The 22,716-nt window shown below is 37.8% G+C and overlaps 2 protein-coding genes across 2 annotated transcripts in view; one reads left to right on the plus strand and one right to left on the minus strand.

Annotated features, from left to right (window-relative positions):
• LOC111144971 (pantothenate kinase 1) overlaps window positions 1-6,997 on the minus strand; it is a 110,483-nt gene extending 103,486 nt beyond the window's left edge. The window contains exons 1-2 of the mRNA XM_022499607.1: window positions 6,961-6,997; window positions 696-828 (exon numbers count right to left, since the gene is read on the minus strand). The gene's annotated coding sequence lies outside the window, so the exon portion shown is untranslated. The remainder of the gene's footprint in view (window positions 1-695; window positions 829-6,960) is intronic.
• Window positions 6,998-7,302: 305 nt separating this feature from the next.
• Window positions 7,303-22,716, plus strand: part of LOC111145285 (kinesin family member 20B) — a 77,496-nt gene continuing 62,082 nt past the window's right edge. Inside the window, exons 1-7 of the mRNA XM_022500119.1 lie at window positions 7,303-7,372; window positions 11,772-11,919; window positions 17,231-17,317; window positions 17,418-17,534; window positions 18,142-18,280; window positions 18,840-19,024; window positions 21,511-21,547. Coding sequence (XP_022355827.1) covers window positions 11,773-11,919; window positions 17,231-17,317; window positions 17,418-17,534; window positions 18,142-18,280; window positions 18,840-19,024; window positions 21,511-21,547 — 712 coding nt within the window. The 5' untranslated portion in view covers window positions 7,303-7,372; window position 11,772. The remainder of the gene's footprint in view (window positions 7,373-11,771; window positions 11,920-17,230; window positions 17,318-17,417; window positions 17,535-18,141; window positions 18,281-18,839; window positions 19,025-21,510; window positions 21,548-22,716) is intronic.

Genomic DNA, 22,716 nt, shown 5'->3' on the forward strand with positions numbered 1-22,716 from the left:
AGATTCCAATTCCATTGTTTACTATGTACACACATTTAAGAGGTGACTATGAAACATGCGTCAGGCACTTTCATAAGTACTTTACAAATATTACCTGAATGAAACTTCTTAACACTTCCATGTTAATCTCTGTGGTAGCTTTACTACTCTTTACTAGTTCCATGCCTCAGGTTTCTTTTCTAAAATATTTTATTTATTTATTTGACAGAGATCACAAGTGGGCAGAGAGGCAGGCAGAGAGAGAGGGAGAAGCAGGCTCCCCACTGAGCAGAGAGCCTGATGCGGGGCTCGATGCCAGGACCCTGGGATCATGACCTGAGCTGAAGGCAGAGGCTTTAACCCACTGAGCCACCCAGGCGCCCCCTCAGTTTTCTTTTCTGTTCAAGGGGGATAATAACAACAAAACACCTCACAGGGTTTACCATTAAGATTGAGTGAATATAAAGTGCTTAGTCTCTGGCACATGGCAAGTTAGCTGTGACTGGTAAAGTACCAGAAGAGGCTGTGAGGAGAGAAGGAAATCAGCTTAATGTAATTTAACAATTTCTTCATCTTATGCTAATGCTCATTTCAAGGGGACAGATGGAATTATTTGGAATGGGGACGATATTTGAAGCATCTCTGTCAAGTTGGCTCTGTTTCTAAGGGAAAACCCAGTGGCTGGTGCTGAAATGGAAAATATAGGGAAAAAGTACCTCTGAAACCTGTCCACTTTTCTGTATCTGCGAATCCACGTTATCATCTCTTGCCAGGATGGCTGCTGTCGTCTCCTAACCGGTTCAGCAACTCTTCTTTGGCTGCCTTCATTCTCTGCTCCAGGAGATTAACCTTTTCAAAACACAGAGGAAAAATTAGATTGTATTGTGCTCATGCTTAAAACAGTCCACTGGTTTCTCATTGTCCTTAGATGAAGGACGTAAATCAGTGCTTAGTTGACTGAGTCTTGTAGGATCCAGTCTTGGCCTGTCCCTGCAAACTTGGTTTGGGCCATCCCTCCCCACAGTCTTCACCCCAGCCACATCTGCCTTCATTAATTGTTCAACAAATATTTATTTCATCACCATGGATTTATACAGTCACAGTGACCAGGAGAAACACAGTTCTTGTACTCAAAGAACTTATATTTGAGGAGGTGGGGGAACAACAAACACAACAAAAATCAGATGAATATAATAACTGCTGGTGGTAAATAAGTATGAAAATAGAATTGAGCTCACAAATTTAAAAAAAGGGGGCCCATTGGGATAAGGTAGACAGGAAGTCTTCTCTTAGAAGTTACTATTATAGGGGCGCCTGGGTGGCTCAGTGGGTTGAACCTCTGCCTTTGGCTCAGATCATGATCCCAGGGTCCTGGAATTGAGCCCCGTACCGGGCTCTCTGCTCAGTGGGGAGTCTGTTTCCCACTCTCTCTCTGTCTGCTGCTCTGCCTACTTGTGATCTCTCTCTCTCTCTGTCAAATAAATAAATAAATAAAATCCTAAAAAAAAAAAAAAAAAAGAAGTTACTATTATAGAGAGATCTAAAGGGGAAAGAACAGTGAGCCACATGACGAATGGGGAGGAGGGAACAACCAATGCAAAGGTTCATATATGCGAGAGAGAACCTGGTCAAGTACCCAGAGCAGACACCCTCATTGCATAAAAGGAAGAGGGAAGTGAGGTTGGCCAGTGGGTGATCCTACAAGGCCTGACAGATCATGGTAAAGAATTAGAAAATTTTTTTTCCTTTTTACTTTAGAAAATCTCAAAAATTGTTTTTAAAAATTAGAAGTGTAGCACAATGTACATTGTTTCATGTAGAGATGATGATCCACCTAGATCCACCTGTTATTACCTTTTTACCACATTTGCTTTTTTGTTCCTATTTTCCCTGTTCTATTTTCTTGTTCCCTCTCATTTCTCTTTTGTTTTTGCTTCATTTTTCGGCCAAATCTTTTGAAGGTAAGTTGCTGAATAGTGAAGCAAGTTATCTTCCCCAAACAATCTTCTACATAGTCACAGATTATCACATGCCAAAACATTTAATATTGGTCCAGTATTATCTTATAGTCCGTATTTAAATTTCTCCAACTGTCCACAAAATGTTTTTCTGTAGTTACTTCTTAAAAAAAATAAAACAATTATGGACCAAGATTTATGAATTTCGTTTGTAATATCTGTCTCCTGACTAATGCAATCCTCCACCTAATTTTTTTTTTCCCTTGACGCTGACACTATTTCCCTTGACATTTTTTGAAGAACCTAGGACTGTTGTCTTTTACAGTGTTCTATATTGTTTTTGTTTTGTTTTGTTTCTTCATAGTTAGATTTAGGTTAAACATTTCTGGCACAGATATCATCAGGTGATAAATTGCTCCATTGTTGGTGATGCTGTTTCCTCATTTGGCTAAGGTATATCTAATAAATAAATCTCTATGTTGTAATATTACCCTTTCCCTTTATGATTGTGAAATCATCTCTAGGACGCTCTTTGAGATAGTGTTAAAGTCCTCTTCCCCAACAACCTTTCAGCCAATGATTTTAGCATTTCATTTCATTTCAGCCACTGTTTCAGCATGTATCTATAAGATTTTATTTATTTGCCAGACGGAGAGAGAGAGAGAGATTGAGTGAGCACACACGCATGGGTAGCAGCAGGCAGAGGGAGAAGCAGGACTCAATCCCAGGACCCAGGGATCATGACCTGAGCTGAAGACTGATGCTTAAACACCTGAACCATCCAGGCATCCCTACCCATATTAATTTTTATATTGGAAAGTGCAAAATGGGGATTTTCTATTTATTGTTTCATTTGTATTCATTAACTGGCATTCCTGTGTAAAGAAGAACTTTTCATTTTTATTTCATTTCTCCTTTTCATGGAGACAACTTAAAAAAAATTAAATCTGTTTTGGTTTCTCACCACATTATTACTCTTTTCAATGCTCAAATTGCTTCAAGTGTGGTCAACAGCAGCTCTGTTAATCCAGGTCCAATATCCTTTGAAATGTCCCTGTTAATCTCTAAGAACTTCTTTGGTTTCTGAGAAGAATGTTCTAGGCTCATTTTGCAATTTCTTTGCTCCAGGTATGAATTAGCCTTCTCTCCAAGGAGCACTATTTCATTTTAGTGATGAATGGTATTTAGCAACTGTGTGGGTGGCTTGATGCTAGGTGTGCTTCTTCTCACTGGGGAGTTGGGGTTTCTATGCCTCTAGGTCCTGTTAATGGACCAATTGAGATTAAAAAAAAAAATCATAACTTGATTTTACTACCACCAATTCAAATCCAGCAATGTGGGATTCTTCCTTAGCCTCTATCATTCTGTATTTGTTATCTTCTTCTCCTACTGTGAGAACCTCAGTTCTAAGCAACATGAATCTATTTCCTCATTTGCATTGTCCTATAACTCATGCATAGTAGTTTCAAAATTGCTACACCAATACCCCTTTCAACATCAAACCTACTAGGTGAAGTTATTGATTTCTTTGCACTGTACAACTCCTAATTCCAGTTGATAGAGTACTGTGCTCAGTTAATTGACTGAATGCTTTTTCTCTGTATAGTTATGCTGGCAAATTGATATTCAAGTATGTTCATTTCTTTCTTTGTATTAAATTTTAGGGCTTGGTTTTATTTCCAGGGCTTTAGATTTAACGTTTTTCTTTTTAAAAGTTTTTTTTAAAAAAGATTATTTATTTATTTATTTGACAGAGAGATCACAAGTAGAAAGAGAGGCAGGCAGAGAGAGGGGGGAAGCAGGCTGCCCGCCGAGCAGAGAGCCCGATGTGGGGCTTGATCCCAGGACCCTGAGATCATGACCTAAGCTGAAGGCAGAGGCTTAACCGAGCCACGCAGACGCCCCTAGATTTAATGTTTTGAAAAGGCAAAAAAAATTTATATATATACGTGTATGTATACACACACACACACACACACACACACATGTATATATACATATATTTATATAGGTTATTCAGAGAAGCCACACTGCCATCACTAGTCCCTGCAAAACATTCCTACCCCCACAGGGAACTATTTTCAGCTAATTTTCTGATTTAGAGTTTTTGAATTTATTTCTTAAAAAACAGGTCCAACATGTGTGTAGAATGTATGTATGTATACTTTCATTTCTTCTTTCTTACACAAAACTTAGTGTATTTTTAAATTCTTTTATCTATTTTCTTCCCTTAAAAACATAAATATGAATTTTTTCTGAAATCACTGAAGAGCTTTAAGACAGGGAGTGACTTGATCATTACACCTTGAAATTAGTTTGGTTGCTCTACGAAGAATGTTGTGGAGGAGAGCAGGATCTTAAGCAGGAAGACAAGTTGGGAGGCTATGGTGGTCTGGGCAATGAAAAGGGAAATAGGTGTTTATTTTACTTATAACACAAAAGCACAACAGATAAATTTGTTTATGAACTGAGTGAAGCTGCTGAGGGAAAAGGAGGACCTAAGGATGATTCTTTTATTTGTCTTGAGTAACTGGGCAGGGACATGGTGGTGTCATTCACTGAGATGGAGATTGGGAAGGAGAGAAGTTGGGGTTTGGAGTGAAAAATCACCGTCCCATATTGAATAGAGTAGAGATGTTAAGTGGGTACTCAGGTATTTGCATCTGTCTGGCGTTCAGAGGAGAGGTCTGGAAAGGACGAGGAATTTGGAAGTCACCAGTAAGGATAAAGATACTTAAAACCACGGGAGTTGATGAGGTTGCCAAAAGGACGACTATAGTGGAGAGAAAAAGGTGGGTTCAGGACCAAGCTCTGAGGATGCCCATAATTTAGAGGTTAGATAGAAAAGATAGAAAAGGAGATTAAGACAGGTGGTTAGTAAGGTTGGGAGTAAACAAGGACAAAATGACTTTTTGCTGACCCAGAAGACAAATGAGGTGGCAAGGCTCAAACATTTAACTGTGTGGCTGCTTCTGGGAGCAAGATAAAAATAAGAGAATCCATTGGATTTTTTTTTTTTTTTGCTTCCCCTGTATCTGGTATTATTTTTCCTATGCTTGGAATGCTTACTCCTTTCTCTCTTTTTAAAACCTGGTTAATTTCCTAATGAGCTGTGGAGATGCAGATCAAACATTATTTTCTCAGATTCCCCGTGACATAGTCTTACAGCTCTTAGAATACTTTCCTTGAAACCACTCAGTACAGTTGTAATTTCTCAATTATTTGTATTTTTAAACTTGATTGGTTCTCCCATTAGAAAGTAAGCTCCTTGAGGGTAAGTGTCTATTTTGCTCACTCTCCTCCACTGTTTCCCTAACTTCCAGCCTAGCATTTGGCACATAGCAAGCAGGATTTCAATAAGTATTTGTCAAATAATAAATAAACAGAACCCCTGGAGGGTTCAGGAGGCAGGACTCAGTAACAGCTGGTAAAAGAAAGAAAGGCAGGGGTGCCTGGGTAGCTTAGTTGCATAGGATCTCCCTTCCCCTCGGGCTCTGGTAATGATTTCCCGGTCCTGGGTTGGGCTCCCTGCTCAGCAGGGGAGTCTGCTTCTCCCTCTCCCTCTGCCCCCCCCCCCCCCCCACCGTTGTGCACTCGCGCGCGCTCGCGCTCTCTCTCCCCCCGCCAAATAAATAAATAAATAAATCTTAAAATAAAAGCAATAAAGATGTTGTGAGGTATGACAAGAAACACAGATTTAGGGGTAGACCTGCCTGAAAGAGCAAAGGAGACTTTGACACTGAGTTCACCAAAGACTTTCGTCCCAGCCTGGAGAGGAGGACATAGCTTTTATTTTATCTTTCCTCGTGTCTTCCCCTTTACATTGACTTTCTCTGTTCATTTTTTTAAAAAAATTTTATTTATTTGACAGAGATCACAAGTAGGCAGAGAGACAGCGGGAGGGAGAGGAAGGGAAGCAGGCTCCTGGCCAAGCGGAGAGCCCGATGCGTGGCTGGATCGCAGGACCCTGGGATCATGACCTGAGCGGAAGGCAGAGGCTTTAACCCACTGAGCCACCCAGGCGCCCCTTCTCTGTTCATTTTAACTCTTGGCCTTGCATCCTCTCCTCTACTCCAAAATGGCTCACTTTAAATGATTATCTTGTGGGGAAAGAAGATGAACTGAAGGAGGAGACAGTGGGAAGTTAGTTAGAGAAGAGGTAAGTGGAGGGAGATACATAGAATGATAAGGTAAGGAAGACTTGAAGTTCATCAAAGTAGGTATTCTAAAACTGCTCCTAATCAAGCAAAATAGTAAAAAATAAGACCCTATGTAAGAGGGTGGGTCTATGAAATCATTCCGCTGACTTCAATTCCCAATTCCTCCCTTAATAGCCATAGGTTTTTTAGCAAATTACTTAACCATATGAACTCAGTTTCCTCGGAATCGATAAAATGGGGTTAATAATAGTACCTACCTCAAAGGGCTGTTCTCAGGATTATTAAAACGATCCACTTTATATGCTTAATTTCAAGACTGCCACAAGGTAAAATTTCAATTAACCTTAGCAGTTATTTTTCTTTAAAATCAAGCACAGCAGGGAGAGGCGGCCTAAGTAATAAATGCTTGTCGTGAATATTATAGCAACACACAAAAGAACAGGATCACTTTAAAAGAAGCAGATAAGGCTGTACTGGCACTTACGTTTTGAGCAAAGACCTTGCCTACGCATGGGATTTTTAGACTGTCACAGCACAGCGCCTGGCAGCGGTAGGTGCTTTATATTTTCGGAATGGCAAGAAAGATTAAAAAAGAAAAAAGAAAAGAAAAGAAAATGCCTATAAAAGTTTATTCTGGGAGAAACTTATTTCGTCCGACCAGGAGGGTCACTGGGGATGACAGGTGGGGTCAGGCAGCGATAGAAGTCTCCCTTTGGGTGCGGACTGCCCTAGTTCTAAGCGACTCTCGGGGAGGCGAAGCCTGCTCCCGCCTGCGGGGACGCGTCAGGGCAGAGGCTAACTCTCCGTTCCTCCGCCGGTCCCTGGGGGAGTCACGGGGCCAAGTGCGGTGGCAGCGGCCTCACCTCCAGGCCTTTGCTACGTCTCATCTGCAGGACTGTATCCGAGACTTGGCGTCCACGCCAACAGAGGTGGTAGCCATCGCAGCAACCATGCAGCGCCCCAGCCCGCTCTGCACACCTGACTCGGCGCAGAGCTCCAGCCCTCCTCCCGCCCGCGGCCCACCAGCCCCTCCGCCCAGTGACTAGCGGCGTCCTGAGATCCGCCCCAGATTTGAAAGCTTCTTCCGGGAGCGGGTGGGAAACCCACCGCGCGAGTCTCCGCGGTCCCGGAGGTCGTTCCGGAAGCTCCGCCCACTCCCAGCGTTCCGTGCGCTAACTTCGCCGCCATTGTTTGAATTTGAAAACGAAAACACCGCGGTGCTGCGCGTAGATTGGGCGGCCCAGACAATTTTTGCAGGTGAAGCGGTGCGTCCAGGTGAGGGTGCGAAGAAGGAGGTGGGGTGACTGCGCATATACGAGGCCTGAGGCTGGGAAACGCGCTGGCGGTGTGAGTGCCTTCCGACGGGGATCGCGATGCCCGTGAGGATTCTTTCAGGAACTGGGTTGTAGGGCGATGGGTGCTCCTGGGGACAGTGGGCGCCGCCTGCGCATCGTAGGGTTGAGCCATGCTACTTGGGTTGGAGCTTAAATCTTGTCTCCACCGCATATTCGCTGAGGGAGGCAAGGCAACATATTTAATCTCTCTGGGTCATCTGTTAAAAGGGCTACTAATAATAGTACTTGTTTTCGGTCCTTGTGAAGATAATATAGTATGGAAAGTTGTTAGAAACAGTGCTAGTATATATTAGGCACCAGGTGTTTGCAGTCATTAATGTTTTTACTATTGCTTTGCTGCTGCTGCTGTTGAGGCGCAGGTCTCCATTGCCAAGCCTAGTTTTCTGAATCCCCGAGGTGAGCAGTTTGCTTGGCAGGTGCTATGACCTCTTTTTGTAGGGAGCCCTGTCGCGGCCATCTGTGCGTTAATTTCCAGGCTGCCGCAGGTGCCTGGGGCTTGCCCTCTTAGGCTTTGCAGTACCAAGTGGAAGGGAGTGTGTGTGGCGAATTCAATTATTGCTCTCATCCCCCTCTTTAGAATGTTTCCCTCCATGTTGTTCCACTACCTGCTTCAGTGATTCTTGCCTGACACACCGTCTAATAGTCTTTGCTGAATGATTAGTTGACACAAGTTCGTGCCTTAAGCAATTCTTGCTTAAAGTGACCAGATTCAGGTTTGCTTTTGTTGGTTTTAAAACCAAGTAGCATGTTTACCCAGAAGCAGAGATAGTGCTCTCTCTCTCTCTCTCTATATATATATATATATTTAGATGTCCAAGACCCAAGACTTCGATTTGAAAAATCATATAAAGGATTCATCAGTTAGATGATAGATATTTGAGACTGCATTTTGTGGATGACATTCAGAAACCTCATTGAGTAGCAGATTTGTTATCTGTCACCAGTGTTCAACCATGGACTCTCACTGGAGAGAAGATAAAAGATGCAATTTTCAGTCATGGGAACAGCCTTCTGAAATGAGAAATGAAGTCTTGAACACTGCTGCTGCTAAAGATAATTATCACTGAAAGAGTAGTACCAATTTTTATATTTCTTTGGTTTAGAGGATTTTATTATTACTATTTAAGTCATCAGACAGGTAGTTTTTATCACTCATGCATCTCTGAATGAGTTGTAGGGGATACAGAGTAGTATAAGACAAAGAAAGTTCTTGCTGTCAAGAGATCTGTAGTCTAGTTAGGGAGAAGTTAACTTCTCACATGCAAGTAGAAGTTAACCAAAAGTACAAGATGTGACAGTACGTCTCAACAATTTTATAAATGTTAAGAGGCAGTTTATTGAAACTAAACATGAACAAGAACAAATACTGTAACCTTACTTTTTAAAAGAGATATAGTTATTCTTTTTTTTTTTTTTTAAAGATTTTATTTATTTATTTGACAGAGATCACAAGTAGGCAGAGAGGCAGGCAGAGAGAGAGGGGGAAGCAGGCTCCCTGCTGAGCAGAGAGCCCGATGTGGGGCCCGATCCCAAGACCCTGGGATCACGGCCTGAGCTGAAGGCAGAGGCTTAACCCACTGACCCACCCAGGCGCCCCTAGTTATTCTTTTTAATTCAGTAATTTAATAAAAGATTTATCTGTTTTTTAAACCAGAAATTAATTGAAGACAAAGTGAAATTTATCTTCCAAGTTCATGGGCATTTCCATAAAATTTGATTTATGTGATGTCAAGCCATTGCTTTAATGTTTTTGCAAACTTTTCCTCTATGTTGTAGATCAGTGGTTATTTTTACTCTATCACATACCCTTTTTCTTAATATTCATCCGTACATTGCATGTTTGAAATATTCTATTAAACTACATTTAAGTAATTATCCCATTTTTATTATGTCACTGATTTAATACAATAAAGACAAAAGCAGTCAAGGTACTAAACTTGTTTAAGTGTATGTTTGGTTGATCGTGTAGTTTGCTGGGCTTTGTGCACAGTAAATAATTTCCTTTGTCTTTTGGAGATTTAGGAAAAACAAAAACACAACCCTGTTGTATTGAGTTTGTGGGTTTCAGGGCTGATCAAGGAGAAAGCTATGACCACGGTATGGTGGTATCACACACAAGGAGGTTTACTGGGGTAGCACTTTGACAGGATTGCATGCAAGGGAAGTCCCCCACAGCATGAGACCTTCCAGAAAGTAGAGTGAAGGACCACTAGAAGGGTAAAAAGGCAAGGGAACTAGGAGTTTGGGAGGGGAAGGAGAGGAAGAATTAGAATTGGGGGCTTATGGTCTTAAGTGATTTTTCTCTGCAGCACATTGGGGAGTCCCAGGGTCAGAGAACTCCAAAAGGCATTAGTGGTTTCAGTCTTTTGGTCCTGAATTTGTTTGTGGTATTATTCATCTAGTAGATTGTCAATAACTATTAGAATGTTAAAATTTTTTAGTTAAAGTTTAATTTAGTTGTAACATTTTGATGCATTATTCCATATTCACCTTAATTTTTAAGCCTTACAGTGTGTCAGGATGCATTATTCCATATTCACCTTAATTTTTAAGCCTACAGTGTGTCAGGATGCATTATTCCATATTCACCTTAATTTTTAAGCCTATTTTATTTATTTATTTGACAGAGATCACAAGTAGGCAGAGAGGCAGGCAGAGAGAGAGGGGGAAGCAGGCTCCCTGCTGAGCAGAGAGCCCGATGTGGGGCCCGATCCCAAGACCCTGGGATCACGGCCTGAGCTGAAGGCAGAGGCTTAACCCACTGACCCACCCAGGCGCCCCTAGTTATTCTTTTTAATTCAATAATTTAATAAAAGATTTATCTGTTTTTTAAACCAGAAATTAATTGAAGACAAAGTGAAATTTATCTTCCAAGTTCATGGGCATTTCCATAAAATTTGATTTATGTGATGTCAAGCCATTGCTTTAATGTTTTTGCAAACTTTTCCTCTATGTTGTAGATCAGTGGTTATTTTTACTCTATCACATACCCTTTTTCTTAATATTCATCCGTACATTGCATGTTTGAAATATTCTATTAAACTACATTTAAGTAATTATCCCATTTTTATTATGTCACTGATTTAATACAATAAAGACAAAAGCAGTCAAGGTACTAAACTTGTTTAAGTGTATGTTTGGTTGATCGTGTAGTTTGCTGGGCTTTGTGCACAGTAAATAATTTCCTTTGTCTTTTGGAGATTTAGGAAAAACAAAAACACAACCCTGTTGTATTGAGTTTGTGGGTTTCAGGGCTGATCAAGGAGAAAGCTATGACCACGGTATGGTGGTATCACACACAAGGAGGTTTACTGGGGTAGCACTTTGACAGGATTGCATGCAAGGGAAGTCCCCCACAGCATGAGACCTTCCAGAAAGTAGAGTGAAGGACCACTAGAAGGGTAAAAAGGCAAGGGAACTAGGAGTTTGGGAGGGGAAGGAGAGGAAGAATTAGAATTGGGGGCTTATGGTCTTAAGTGATTTTTCTCTGCAGCACATTGGGGAGTCCCAGGGTCAGAGAACTCCAAAAGGCATTAGTGGTTTCAGTCTTTTGGTCCTGAATTTGTTTGTGGTATTATTCATCTAGTAGATTGTCAATAACTATTAGAATGTTAAAATTTTTTAGTTAAAGTTTAATTTAGTTGTAACATTTTGATGCATTATTCCATATTCACCTTAATTTTTAAGCCTTACAGTGTGTCAGGATGCATTATTCCATATTCACCTTAATTTTTAAGCCTACAGTGTGTCAGGATGCATTATTCCATATTCACCTTAATTTTTAAGCCTTTACAGAGTATCACACATTACTTCACTTTTCACTTGCATTATTTGGAAGAATTCAGTAGAAAGAGTTCAATTGTGCACATAACCGAGTTTAGCTCTTAAATGCTAAAACGTTACAGAGTTTATAGGTAACATTCTCAGAAGACATTAAATAACTAAAATAACACAAGATTATAAATTACTCTTTTTTGATTTCTGAGAGGATTTCAGGCAGAGATTGAATGTTTTATACTGTTTTATGTAATGGGCTACCTTTGTTCATGAAATCTCTTTGGATGAATCTACCTATAGGTTGGGTCATATGAGTAGTAGTGGTAGGCTGTGGCCATTATTATTTGATTCAGAGTCTGTAAATACTTTGATCATTGTCTTTTCCCTGGGTCATCATGTTACAGATGAGGCAGTCTAATGTTTTCCTTCTTTGGAAATCTAGTTATATGGGGGTTAGTAGTGGACTGGACTCAATTCTTAAACCATGGGTGGCTTAGATGCTAATTTATTAAGATTATCTGAAGTTACTGTTATTTTTGCAGAATGGAATCTAATTTAAATCAAGATGGAGTGCCTAGACCATCTTATGTTGTTAGTGCTGACCCAATTGCAAGGCCTTCGGAAATAAATTTTGATGGCGTTAAGCTTAATCTCTCTCGTGAATTTTCCTTAGTTGCTTCAAGCACTGAGGTAAGTACAAGAAAAGTTTTATGTTGATTATCGTGATTGAGTGGAAATGTGTGTGTCACACACACACTTGCCGACAGGTATGACCAGAGCTTTCTAGACTTTGTGGGTTTGAGGCAACCTTCTATCTCAGTAATTTTTTCGTGGCACCCTAAATATATCAGTTCTTCTAAGTAGTAGGTCCAAACTACTTAATATATAACTATCTATACTTAACCAAGAGCCATTTGAAAAAATTAATGTAAATTAAAAAGATTACTTTAAGAATTACCACAGTTATTTAATGTAAAGGTAATAACCTTTTGAGGGCACCTGGGTGGCTCAGTTGGTTAAGTATCTGCCTTTGGCTGAGGTCATGGTTGCAGGGTCCTGGGATTAAGCCCTGCATCAGACTTCTGTTCTTTGGGAAGCCTGCTTCTCCCTCTCCTACACCCCGTGCCTGTGTTCCTGCTCTCGCTCTCTCTCTCTGTCAAATAAATAAATAAAATCTTAAAAAAAAAAAAAAAAGATAATACCTTCTGGCCACTTCATAACTTTTCAAGATTTGGAATCAGATTAGGTATTGCCAACTTTATTTCCTATTCGTCTTTGTTTTCGGGTAGTACTTTTTATTTTATTTTTTTTAATCACAGCAACCATTGAAAATCTAGCTTCACTGAGATATGACAACAAAAGAAATAGTATGATCTAACATTGAAACTGTGAGCTACTTGAAGCTAATCGTTCGTGGTGTTCAACATATGTCAAGTATGTTCAACTATGCCTGTGATTCCCTCAAAAATGTAAAATATTCCACTATTCCCTAGGAATTGCAGGCCTTAGTTAAATTAAAATAACTCAATAGTGTTTAAAAAGTAAAAGTCCTTCTTTCTACCACCCTACCTACTACCACTGTTGTGTGTCTCTGTAGACGTTATTCCTTTTTTTAAAAAAAAAGATTTATTTATTTGTTATTTAAGAGATAGAGGGAGAAAGGAGGAGAGAGAGAGTTCCAGCAGGGTGAGCTGTAGACTCCCCCACTGAACCTGCAGCCTGATGCAGGCTTCATTCTAGGACCCTGAGATCCTGACCTGAACCAAAATCACAAGAGTCCGCCATTTCACCGACTGAGCCACCCAGCTGCCGCTAGAGTTTATTTCTTACACATTTACTTTTCAATCCATTTATATCCTCTTTGTTATATTTTCTATTGTTAATTTTGATGCCTTAGAGAGATGGACTATTTTAAAGAATGATGGGAGGGGAACATAAACAAAAAATAATACTTATTAAATATCCATCATATGCCAGGGTTTTTTACTTGAGCTCATTTAATCATAAATCAAGAAAGAGGGGTGCCTGGGTGTCTCAGTTGGTTGAGCATCCAATTCTTAACTTCAGCTCAAGTCACAATCTCAGGGTCATGGGATGAAGCCTCATGTCTGGGCTGTGCACTCGGGGAGCCCACTTGGGGTTCGCTCTCTCCCTCTTTCTGCCCCTCCCCACCTCTTGCATTCTCTTTTTCTCTCTATAAAATAAATAAATAAATAAATCTTAAAAAAAAAATCAAGAAAGAAGGTAAAAAGGGAGGAAGGGATAAGTGCCTCTTGGTATTTACGTGGAGCCATGCATCATGTAGTCTTTTATGTCTGCCTTCTTTCACTTAACACAAGGGGCTATAAGCAATGGACTGTTTTTGTATTGCTCACAAGCTAAGAATGCCTTTTGTGTTGAATCTAAAACGTCATAGCGAAACCCAAGGTCATCTGGATTTTCTAGGACTTTAATAGTTTTGTGTTTTACATTTAGGGTTGTATCCATTTTGAATTCATTTTTGTGAAGGGTATAAGATTAATTTTCCTAGATTAAGTTTACTGTATGTGGATGTTTAGTTGTTGCAGCACCACTTGTTGAAAAGACTTGTTTTTGCTCCATTGTATTGCCTTTGCTTCTTTGTTAAAGATGAGTAGACTGTATTCATGGGCATCTATTTCTGGGCTCTATGTTCTGTTCCATTGATGGATTCTGTTCTTTTGCCAGTTCTTTTGCTGTCTTGAGTACTGTAGCTTTATAGTATGTCTTGAAGTTGTGTACTGTCAGTCCTTCAACTTTGATATACTCCTTTAATTTTATATTGGCTTTTCTGGGCAGTCTTTATTTTAAGCCATTCTAATAGATGTAATGGTATCACATTGGTATTTGCATTTAACTTAATAACTGAAGATACTGAACATGTTTTCATGTGATTATTTTTCATTAGTGTTTTTTTAGTGAAGTGTCAATTTAAATCTTTGCCCATTTAAAAAAATTGGGTTGTTTGTTTTTATATTATTATTTAATTTTAAGTATCCTTTATATTTTTCAGATGCATTGGTTTGTCACGTATATACTTTATAAATATTTTTTCCCAGTTTATGGCTTGCCTGTTATCCCTTACTAGTGTTTTTTTTGAAGAACAGAAGTTTTTAATTTAATTTTTTTTTCTATTATGGATGGTCCTTTTGGTGTCATATTTAAGAAATCTTTGCCTGCGGGCACCTGCATGGCTCAGTTGGTTAAGCGTCTGCCTTCAGCTCAGGTCATGATTTCAGGGTCCTGGGATTGAGTCCCATGTTAGGCTTTTTGTTCAGCAGGGGAGCCTGCTTCTCCCTCTCCTTCTCCCCCTGCATGCCGCTCCCCCTGCTTGTGTTCTCTGTCAAATAAGTAGATAAAATCTTTACAAAAAAAAAAAAAAAAAAGAAAAGAAAAGAAAAGAAATTTTTGCCTAACTCAAGTCCACAAAGATTTTCTTCTGTGTGTTCTTTTTAGAAGTTTTACAGGTTTAATTTTACATTTAGGATATGATCCATTTTAAATTAATTTTTAAATACAATGTGAACTGTGTATCCAGATTTTTTTTTTTTTTTTTTAATGTATAGGTATCCAGTTGTTCTAGCCTGATTTGTTGAAAAAGCTGTGCTTTCTGTACTCCATTTCTTTTCCACCTTTATCATCAGATGTCCTGTGTAGGGGTTTATTTCTAAATATTGTTTCATTTATTTGTCTTTCTGCCAGTACCCCACTGTTTTGATCATTGTAGTGTTGAAATCAGGTAGTCTTGTTCTGTTAGCCCACAAAATTTTTTTCATAGTTGTTTTGACTATTCTAGGTACTTTGCATTTCTTTCTTTCTTTCTTTCTTTTTTTTTTTTTTTTAAGATTTTATTTATTTATTTGACAGAGATCACAAGTAGGCAGAGAGGCAAGCGGGGGGCGGCAGGAGGGTGGCAGGGGAGAAGCAAGCTTCCTGCTGAGCAGAGAGCTGGATGCGGGGCTCCATCCCAGGACCCTGAGATCGTGACCTGAGCCTACTGCAGAGGCTTAACCCACTGAGCCACCCAGGCGCTCCTCTACGTGAATTTTAAAATGAGCTTGTCAGTTGCCACAACAAAAGCCTCTTGGGATTTTGATTGCCGTTGTATTGAATCTATAGATCAGTCTTGGAAGAATTGACATCTTAACAATATTGAGTTTACCAAAACGATGAGCAAGTTTTATCTCAATTTCTTTTGGTCTCCTTTATTTCTCTGAACATTGTTTTGTAGTTTCCAAGGAATAGCCCTTTCACATCTTTTGTCAGATTTATCCCTTAAGTATTTCATGATTTTTGATGCAATTCCAAATGGCATTGCTTTTTAAAATCAATTTCTGACTTTTTCCCCAGTATATAAAAGAATAATTGATTTTGCATATTGGTCTTATATCCTGTTACATTGCTAAACTCATTTAATAGTTCAAGTAACGTTTTGGTAGATTTTATTTGATTTTTGCATATAGATATTAATGTTGTCAGTGAATGAAGACAATTTTATTTCTTCCTGATCTGGATGCCCTTCTTTTCTTTTCGGGATGCCCTTCTTTCCTTTCCTTTCCTTTTCCATTTCCTTTCTTTTCTTTTTCCTAATTACATTTACTGGATCCTCTAGTACAGAGCTGAATAAAAATGATGAAAGCAGAAATCCTCATATTGTTATTTATCTTGCTATTCATCTTAGATTCAGTCTTTCACCATTAAATGTGATGTTAGCTGTAGGTTTTTGTAAATGTCCTTTGTCAGGTGAAGGAAGTTTCTGTCTATTCCACTTTGCTGAGAATTATTATGAATGGATGTTGATACTTATGTCAATTTCATGTCATCATTCAAATGCTTTTTTTTTTAATATTTATTAGAGAGAGAGAGAGAAAGCACGAGCAGGTGTGAGGCTAAGGGAGAGGGACAAGTAGACTCCCCGCTGATCAGGGAATTCTACCTGGGGCTCCATCCCAGGACTCTGGGATCATTCCCTGAGCTGAAGGCAGTTGCTTAACCAACTGAGCCACCCAGGCGCCCTTAGAGATAAACATTGCTTTATTCTTTTAGTGTGGTTATTTACCCAGATTGATTTTTCAATGCTAAATTGACCTTGTATTCCTGAGATAAAACAGTTTTGGTCAGGATGTATTATCTTATTTTATATATTGGCTAATACTTTATTAGGGAATTTTTCCATCTATCTTAATTAGGGATATTTTTCTGTAATTTCTTCTGGGGATATCTTTGTCATATTGTGGTACCAGGGTTATGTCATACTCAAAATTAGTTGAAAAGTGTTCTTTTTATTTTCTTAAAGGCTTCTCTATGATTGGTATGATTATATCCTAAAGTGTTTGAGAGAATTGACTAATAAATTACCAGGGACTGGAGTTTTTTTGTGAGATTATTTTGTTTATTTGAATATAAGTTGAATTTCTTTAATAGATATAGAACTGTTCAGATTTTCTAGTTTCTGGGTACTTTTTTTTTTTTTTAGTAAGGTATATTTAAGTAGTTATTTCCTTTTTATTAAAAAAAACCACATTTCTTTAGAATTATTTTAAGAAATGAACTAAACTTATTTCTTCCCCAAATGAAGGAGTAAAGAGAATGCTGTATAGCAAAAAAATTTGAGATGGAATTGAGCATTTCGGTTAATAGACTATTCTGTTGCATGTAATTTATTCTAGAGTACTGTGTTTTAGTGACTTAGAGACCTATTTTTATTTAGTTATAAAGGTGAGGATTTTATGGAAAAGAGGCATATTGTAAGCTTCAAGTATAAATATAGAAGGTAGAGGAAACAGTCTTTTGTGGTGTTTTTTTAAAGTAGATTTGCTTCTCTTTAGACATAAAAGTGATTACAAACAGAAGAATCACGGTTTGCTTAGGGGTTCTCTGTAGTCTCAGTTAGTTATAGTAATAGCCACTTAAAGAAAGGTGATTTCTGAAAAGCCATATTTTGCATTTTTAAAATACAGTTATTTTGTTCTTCTTTTTTAAGGCAAATAGTTTGGAATCCAAAGATTATCTCCAGGTTTGTCTTCGAATAAGACCGTTTACACAGTCAGAAAAAGAACATGAGTCTGAGGTTTGTGGTGACTTTAATTGGGTTTTACTTTCATTAAATGGACAAAATGTCATTGTTTTTATTTATTGTGGGATTATTTATGTTTATTTATGTGTTCTAGGGCTGTGTGTATATGCTGGACTCACAGACCATTCTGCTGAAAGATCCTCAAAGCATCCTTGGTCGGTTAAGTGAGAAAAGCTCTGGACAGATGGCACAGAAATTCAGTTTTTCCAAGGTAAGTACTTATGTGAAACTGGAGATTTTTCTTTTAAGTAGAAGCAATTTGACTTAGGCTACATAGCTACATAATTGTATATAATGAACTATACATATCATGTGCTTATGGAACTTAGGTGTTAGGCACTGGTATTTTTTTTCTGAAGAGTAGGACTCAAATTTCAGGTTTATAAATATATAATTGGAAGTGAATAGATTATAGTTTTTTAAACTTTTTTTGTTTTAAGAAATGTTCTTTTCAAAATTTAGATGAAAACTTGATTGACTAGATCAGATTTCTATCCTGAAAACTTTCTGACAGTAATTAAAATATCATGTGTATTTGTGAGAGTTGGGGATATGGCACCTATCCTAAATATATGAATCTTGTAAGAGATCTTTTAAGTTTTTGAAGCATGAGGGGTGCCTGGCGGGCTCAGTCAGGGGAGCCCATAACTCTTGGTATCAGGGTCATGAGTTTGAGCCCCATGTTGGCTGTAGAGATTACTTAAATAAATAAATAAGCTTAAAAAATAAAATTTTAAAACATGAGTTATGGGGGTAGAACTGATTGTAAAAATTTACTTGAATTTTCTAAAAAAGCTTGTTTTAAAAATGCTTATTAGGTTTTTGGCCCAGAAACTACACAGAAGGAATTCTTCCAGGGTTGCATTATGCAGCCAGTAAAAGACCTCTTGAAAGGACAGAGTCGGCTGATTTTTACTTACGGGCTAACCAATTCAGGAAAAACATATACATTTCAAGGTAAACTTAATATTTTTGCTGGAAAGGATTAAAGCACTAATATACCCTCATTCTCATAATACTTGCATGTAGTTATGTTTCCATTACCTAATACATTTGCTCCATTTTTAATACTAATAGCATTTTGAATGTGTATTGCTGATGGGTTTTGATTCAGATTGATTTAATTCGTTTGTGAAATTGCTTTACCCATATGATAGAGAATGAGATGATAAAAATTCAGAAAAAAGATTTATGTGACATAGTGAATTAAGCATGGATAACCAAGGAAGCATTTTGTTTACTTTTATACTTTGTGATTATGGGTGATTGCAAATGTTATGGCTGATCTGAATGGAAATTTTCAGATTTTGCACCAGTAGAATAGTTGATAAAATGTCCCATTATACAATGAAGAGCAAAGTGATGGAAAACTGAGTAATCCTTCAGCTTCTTTTGCTTTTGTCATAGCTGTTTACTCTTGCCTATTGGTTGTATAAAAGGAACCTTGGTAATCCAGGAATGTTTTCCAATTTCCTAATACTCTAAGAGAGTATAAAACAAAAATTCTTTCTCACAGGCACAGAAGAAAATATTGGTATTCTGCCACGAACTTTGAATGTATTATTTGATAGTCTTCAGGAAAGGCTATACACAAAGATGAACCTTAAACCACATAGATCTAGAGAATATTTACGGTTATCACCACATCAAGAGAAAGAAGAGGTTGCTAGCAAAAGTGCATTGCTTCGGCAAATTAAAGAGGTATGGGAGTAGTCTAGTATGTGAAAAATATATACATTATGATCTTCTATAAGCTCTTTGTTTCAGCTTATATTAAAATATTTTGTGATGGTGGTGGTGATGGTGATCATTGTCTTTTCTTTTTGAGAAAAGTATAAACTTGTTTTGAATGCCTCTCTTCTTACTTTATATTGTACAAATAACAGAAATGTTTAAACAGTACACATGTGAATGGTTCTGAAATTTTTTTTGGTTGTTGCAGGGACTACTATATGTAATGATTAAAAATTTTTGAATTGTAGAAGTAATTTGTACATACAAAATCTAATCAAGGGAATGTGAGAAATAAAAAGTGATAATTTCTTATAACATTTATCTGTTAGGTTATATTGGCCTCTTTTCTTTCTTTCCTCAATCAGTTTTTCACAGAAAGGTTTTTTTTCTTTAAAGATTTTATTTATTTATTTGACAGACAGAGATAACAAGTAGGCAGAGAGGCAGGCAGAGAGAGGAGGAAGCAGGCTCTCTGCAGAGCAGAGAGCCTGACATGGGGCTCCATCCCAGGATCCTGGGATCATGACCTGAGCCGAAGGCAGAGGCTTTAACCCACTGAGCCACTCAGGCGCTCCACATAGAAAGTTTTTTGTAAAGGAATATTTGCTTATTCCTGTTTCTTACAGATTTTATGTCCATTTTCAGACATTTATCCTATTCAAGGTGGTTAAAACCAGTAACAGTTTTTATAGATAGTTGCATAATATTGATGGGGTTCTTTTTTTTTTTTTTTTTTTTTAAAAGATTTTATTTATTTATTTGTTAGAGAGAGAGAGAGAGCATGAGCACAGGCAGACAGAGTGGTAGGCAGAGGCAGAGGGAGAAGCAGGCTCCCCGCTGAGCAAGGAGCCCGACGTGGGACTCGATCCCAGGACGCTGGGATCATGACCTGAGCCGAAGGTATCCGCTTAACCAACTGAACCACCCAGGCGTCCCTCTTTTTTTTTTTTTTTTAAGACATTTAGAAATCAGGGATTCAATTTAATAAAATATTTTTTGCTCAGCGAGTTCAGAATTTAGAGTCCATGATTAAGATCTCTGAAAGTAAAATAGTGAGTATAAATAAAAATTATGGAAATTGGTACAGAATAGCGAAGAAAATTCTTGGAGGAAGTGGAAGTCATTAATAATGAAAAAACTTCCCTCACAAGTTATCCAGTTAAAACATAGTCTATGAAGTTATTAAAATATTAGAAAAATGAAATCACGCTTTCATATATTTGTAAAATGTGTTTTTAGAAAATGGTTTGGCAATACTGTGAGTGAGAACTTAAAAATTTTTCATATCTTTTCATCCACTAATTCACATTTAGGGATATATCCTAAGGAACTAATTAGAGTGCAGGAGAGATAAATGATAAAGATATATATCTTAGTATTATTTTTACTGACATAACTTTGTAGATGATCTAAATGGTTAGTAATAGGGGAATAATTAATGTATTTCACATCTTTTCGATTACACAGCCACCATTACTTGTTTATAAATAATTTTTAAACATAGTAAGTAAAAGTAAAAGCTGTCAGTGTAATAAGTGTGGAGAATAGAAAGGAATATATTGAAATATTACTAGTAATTGTGAGTGGCAGGGATCATATGTGATGATATTTTTTTAAGATTTTATTTATTTATTTGACAGATAGAGATCACAAGTAGGCAGAGAGGCAGGCAGAGAGAGAGAGGAGTAAGCAGGCTCCCTGCTGAGCAGAGAGCCTGATGTGGGGCTCGATCCCAGGACCCTGGGACCCTGGGACCATGACCTGAGCCGAAGGCAGGGGCTTTAACCCCCTGAGCCACCCAGGCGCCCCTCTTTTTTTTTTTTTTTTTTTTAAAGATTTTATTTATTTACTTGACAGAGATAGAGAGCACAAGTAAGCTGAGCAGCAGGCAGAGGGAGAGAGAGAAGCAAGCTGTCTGCTAAGCAGGGAGCCTGATGCAGGGCTCGATCCTAGGACCCTGGGATCATGACCTGAGCCGAAGGCAGCTGCTTAACCAATTGAGCCACCCAGGTGTCCCTGATATTCTTTTTAATATTCTTTTGTGGTTTCCCAGATTTCTTTTTATTTATTTATTTATTTATTTATTTATTTGACAGACAGAGATCACAAGTAGGCAGAGAGGCAGGCAGAGAGAGAGAGAGAGAGAGAGAGAGAGGAGGAAGCAGTTTCACCGCTGAGCAGAGCGCCAATGTGGGGCTTGATCCCAGGACCCTGGGATCATGACCTCGGCTGAAGGCAGAGGCTTTAACCTACTGAGCCACCCAGGCGCTCCTCCCAGATTTCTTACTTTGAGACCCTGTTATTTAACTAGGGGAAAGAATTAATAGTGGTCGTTGAAATTGAGTAGATGAAAGGTTGTGATTTGGATGGTGACTTATTCAGATAGATAATCAATGTACTGGTTATTTAACCTTAACTAAAAATGGTTTTTAACTTAAATTGTTCCTTTTTAGGTTGTGATGCAGAATGATAGTTATGATACTCTTTATGGTAAGGTTTCCTTTCTCACTTACTTTTCAAATGTTTATTATATGAAATACATTTGAATAGCTTTTAATTTTTGAATCACTCCTAGTGACTTAATTTTTTTTAATAACAATAATTATAAGAAAATGGTACATACTATATGAAATATCAATCACTGTAAAGTTTTATTTGGATTTAATATCACAAGGAATCCCTTTCACTTGTAACTTTCATGTAGAATTCAAAAGAGATATTATTTTTTCTTTGTCCTTTACAGGTAATTTCAATTTGATTCATTGGAATTCTTTCAAAAAGAAAAGAAAGATAAAAAAGCAGCCAAGCTTTAGTTAATACAGATTTTTTTTTTTAACATCTGTTTTGGTCCAAAAAGTATTTAACCTTGCTGAAAGATTAAGGTTACTTAGTTTTTCAGGTTCTTGATCTGTCTTATGTCAGTTTTAGCCAGTTTTTAAATTTTGTGATTATCCTTTTCTATTTTTTGTAGGAAGTTTAACCAGCTCTTTGAATATCCCAGAGTTTGAAGAATCCATGAAAGACTGTGAACAAGCTAGCTTGAATATGGATAATAATATAAAATTTTCTGTGTGGGTTTCTTTCTTTGAGATTTACAATGAATGTATTTATGACTTGTTTGTTCCCGTATTATCTAAGTTCCAAAAGAGAAAGATGCTACGCCTTTCACAAGATGTAAAGGGCTATTCTTTTATAAAAGGTATAGTAAAGAATGCTTTTTATTTAACTGCTCTGAAGTTCCTTTCTAGGCTTTGTTACAGCAAGCTGGAGATAGAAAATTTTTATATTAATCATTAACATCAACATAGTAAGAGAAGTTTGTGCTTTGGAGGTATGTTTTGGTATGTTAATTAAACCTGAGTGTAAAGGGGTCAGGGTTGATACTGTTTTGCTTGAGTATCATTGGTAGGATTTTGGGAGGTGGGAAAAGCTGTGTGTGTTGATATTCACATTATTCTGCTGCTTTGTAGCAGCTATGAAGCTATGGATATGTATCTGCTCTTCCACAGTGGTGTTTTTCCAACTTTATAAAATCACTACTTAAAGTAGAAGTACATACATATATTAACATTATCTAGTAATTAACTAGATAACTAGATACTAGATACTAGATAATTAACATTATCTAGTATTTGCATGTGTGTATATACGCATATATA

The sequence above is a fragment of the Enhydra lutris genome, unplaced genomic scaffold (genome assembly GCF_002288905.1).
Source record: "Enhydra lutris kenyoni isolate GAN:26980312 unplaced genomic scaffold, ASM228890v2 scaffoldscaffold12, whole genome shotgun sequence".
Taxonomy (NCBI): domain Eukaryota; kingdom Metazoa; phylum Chordata; class Mammalia; order Carnivora; family Mustelidae; genus Enhydra; species Enhydra lutris.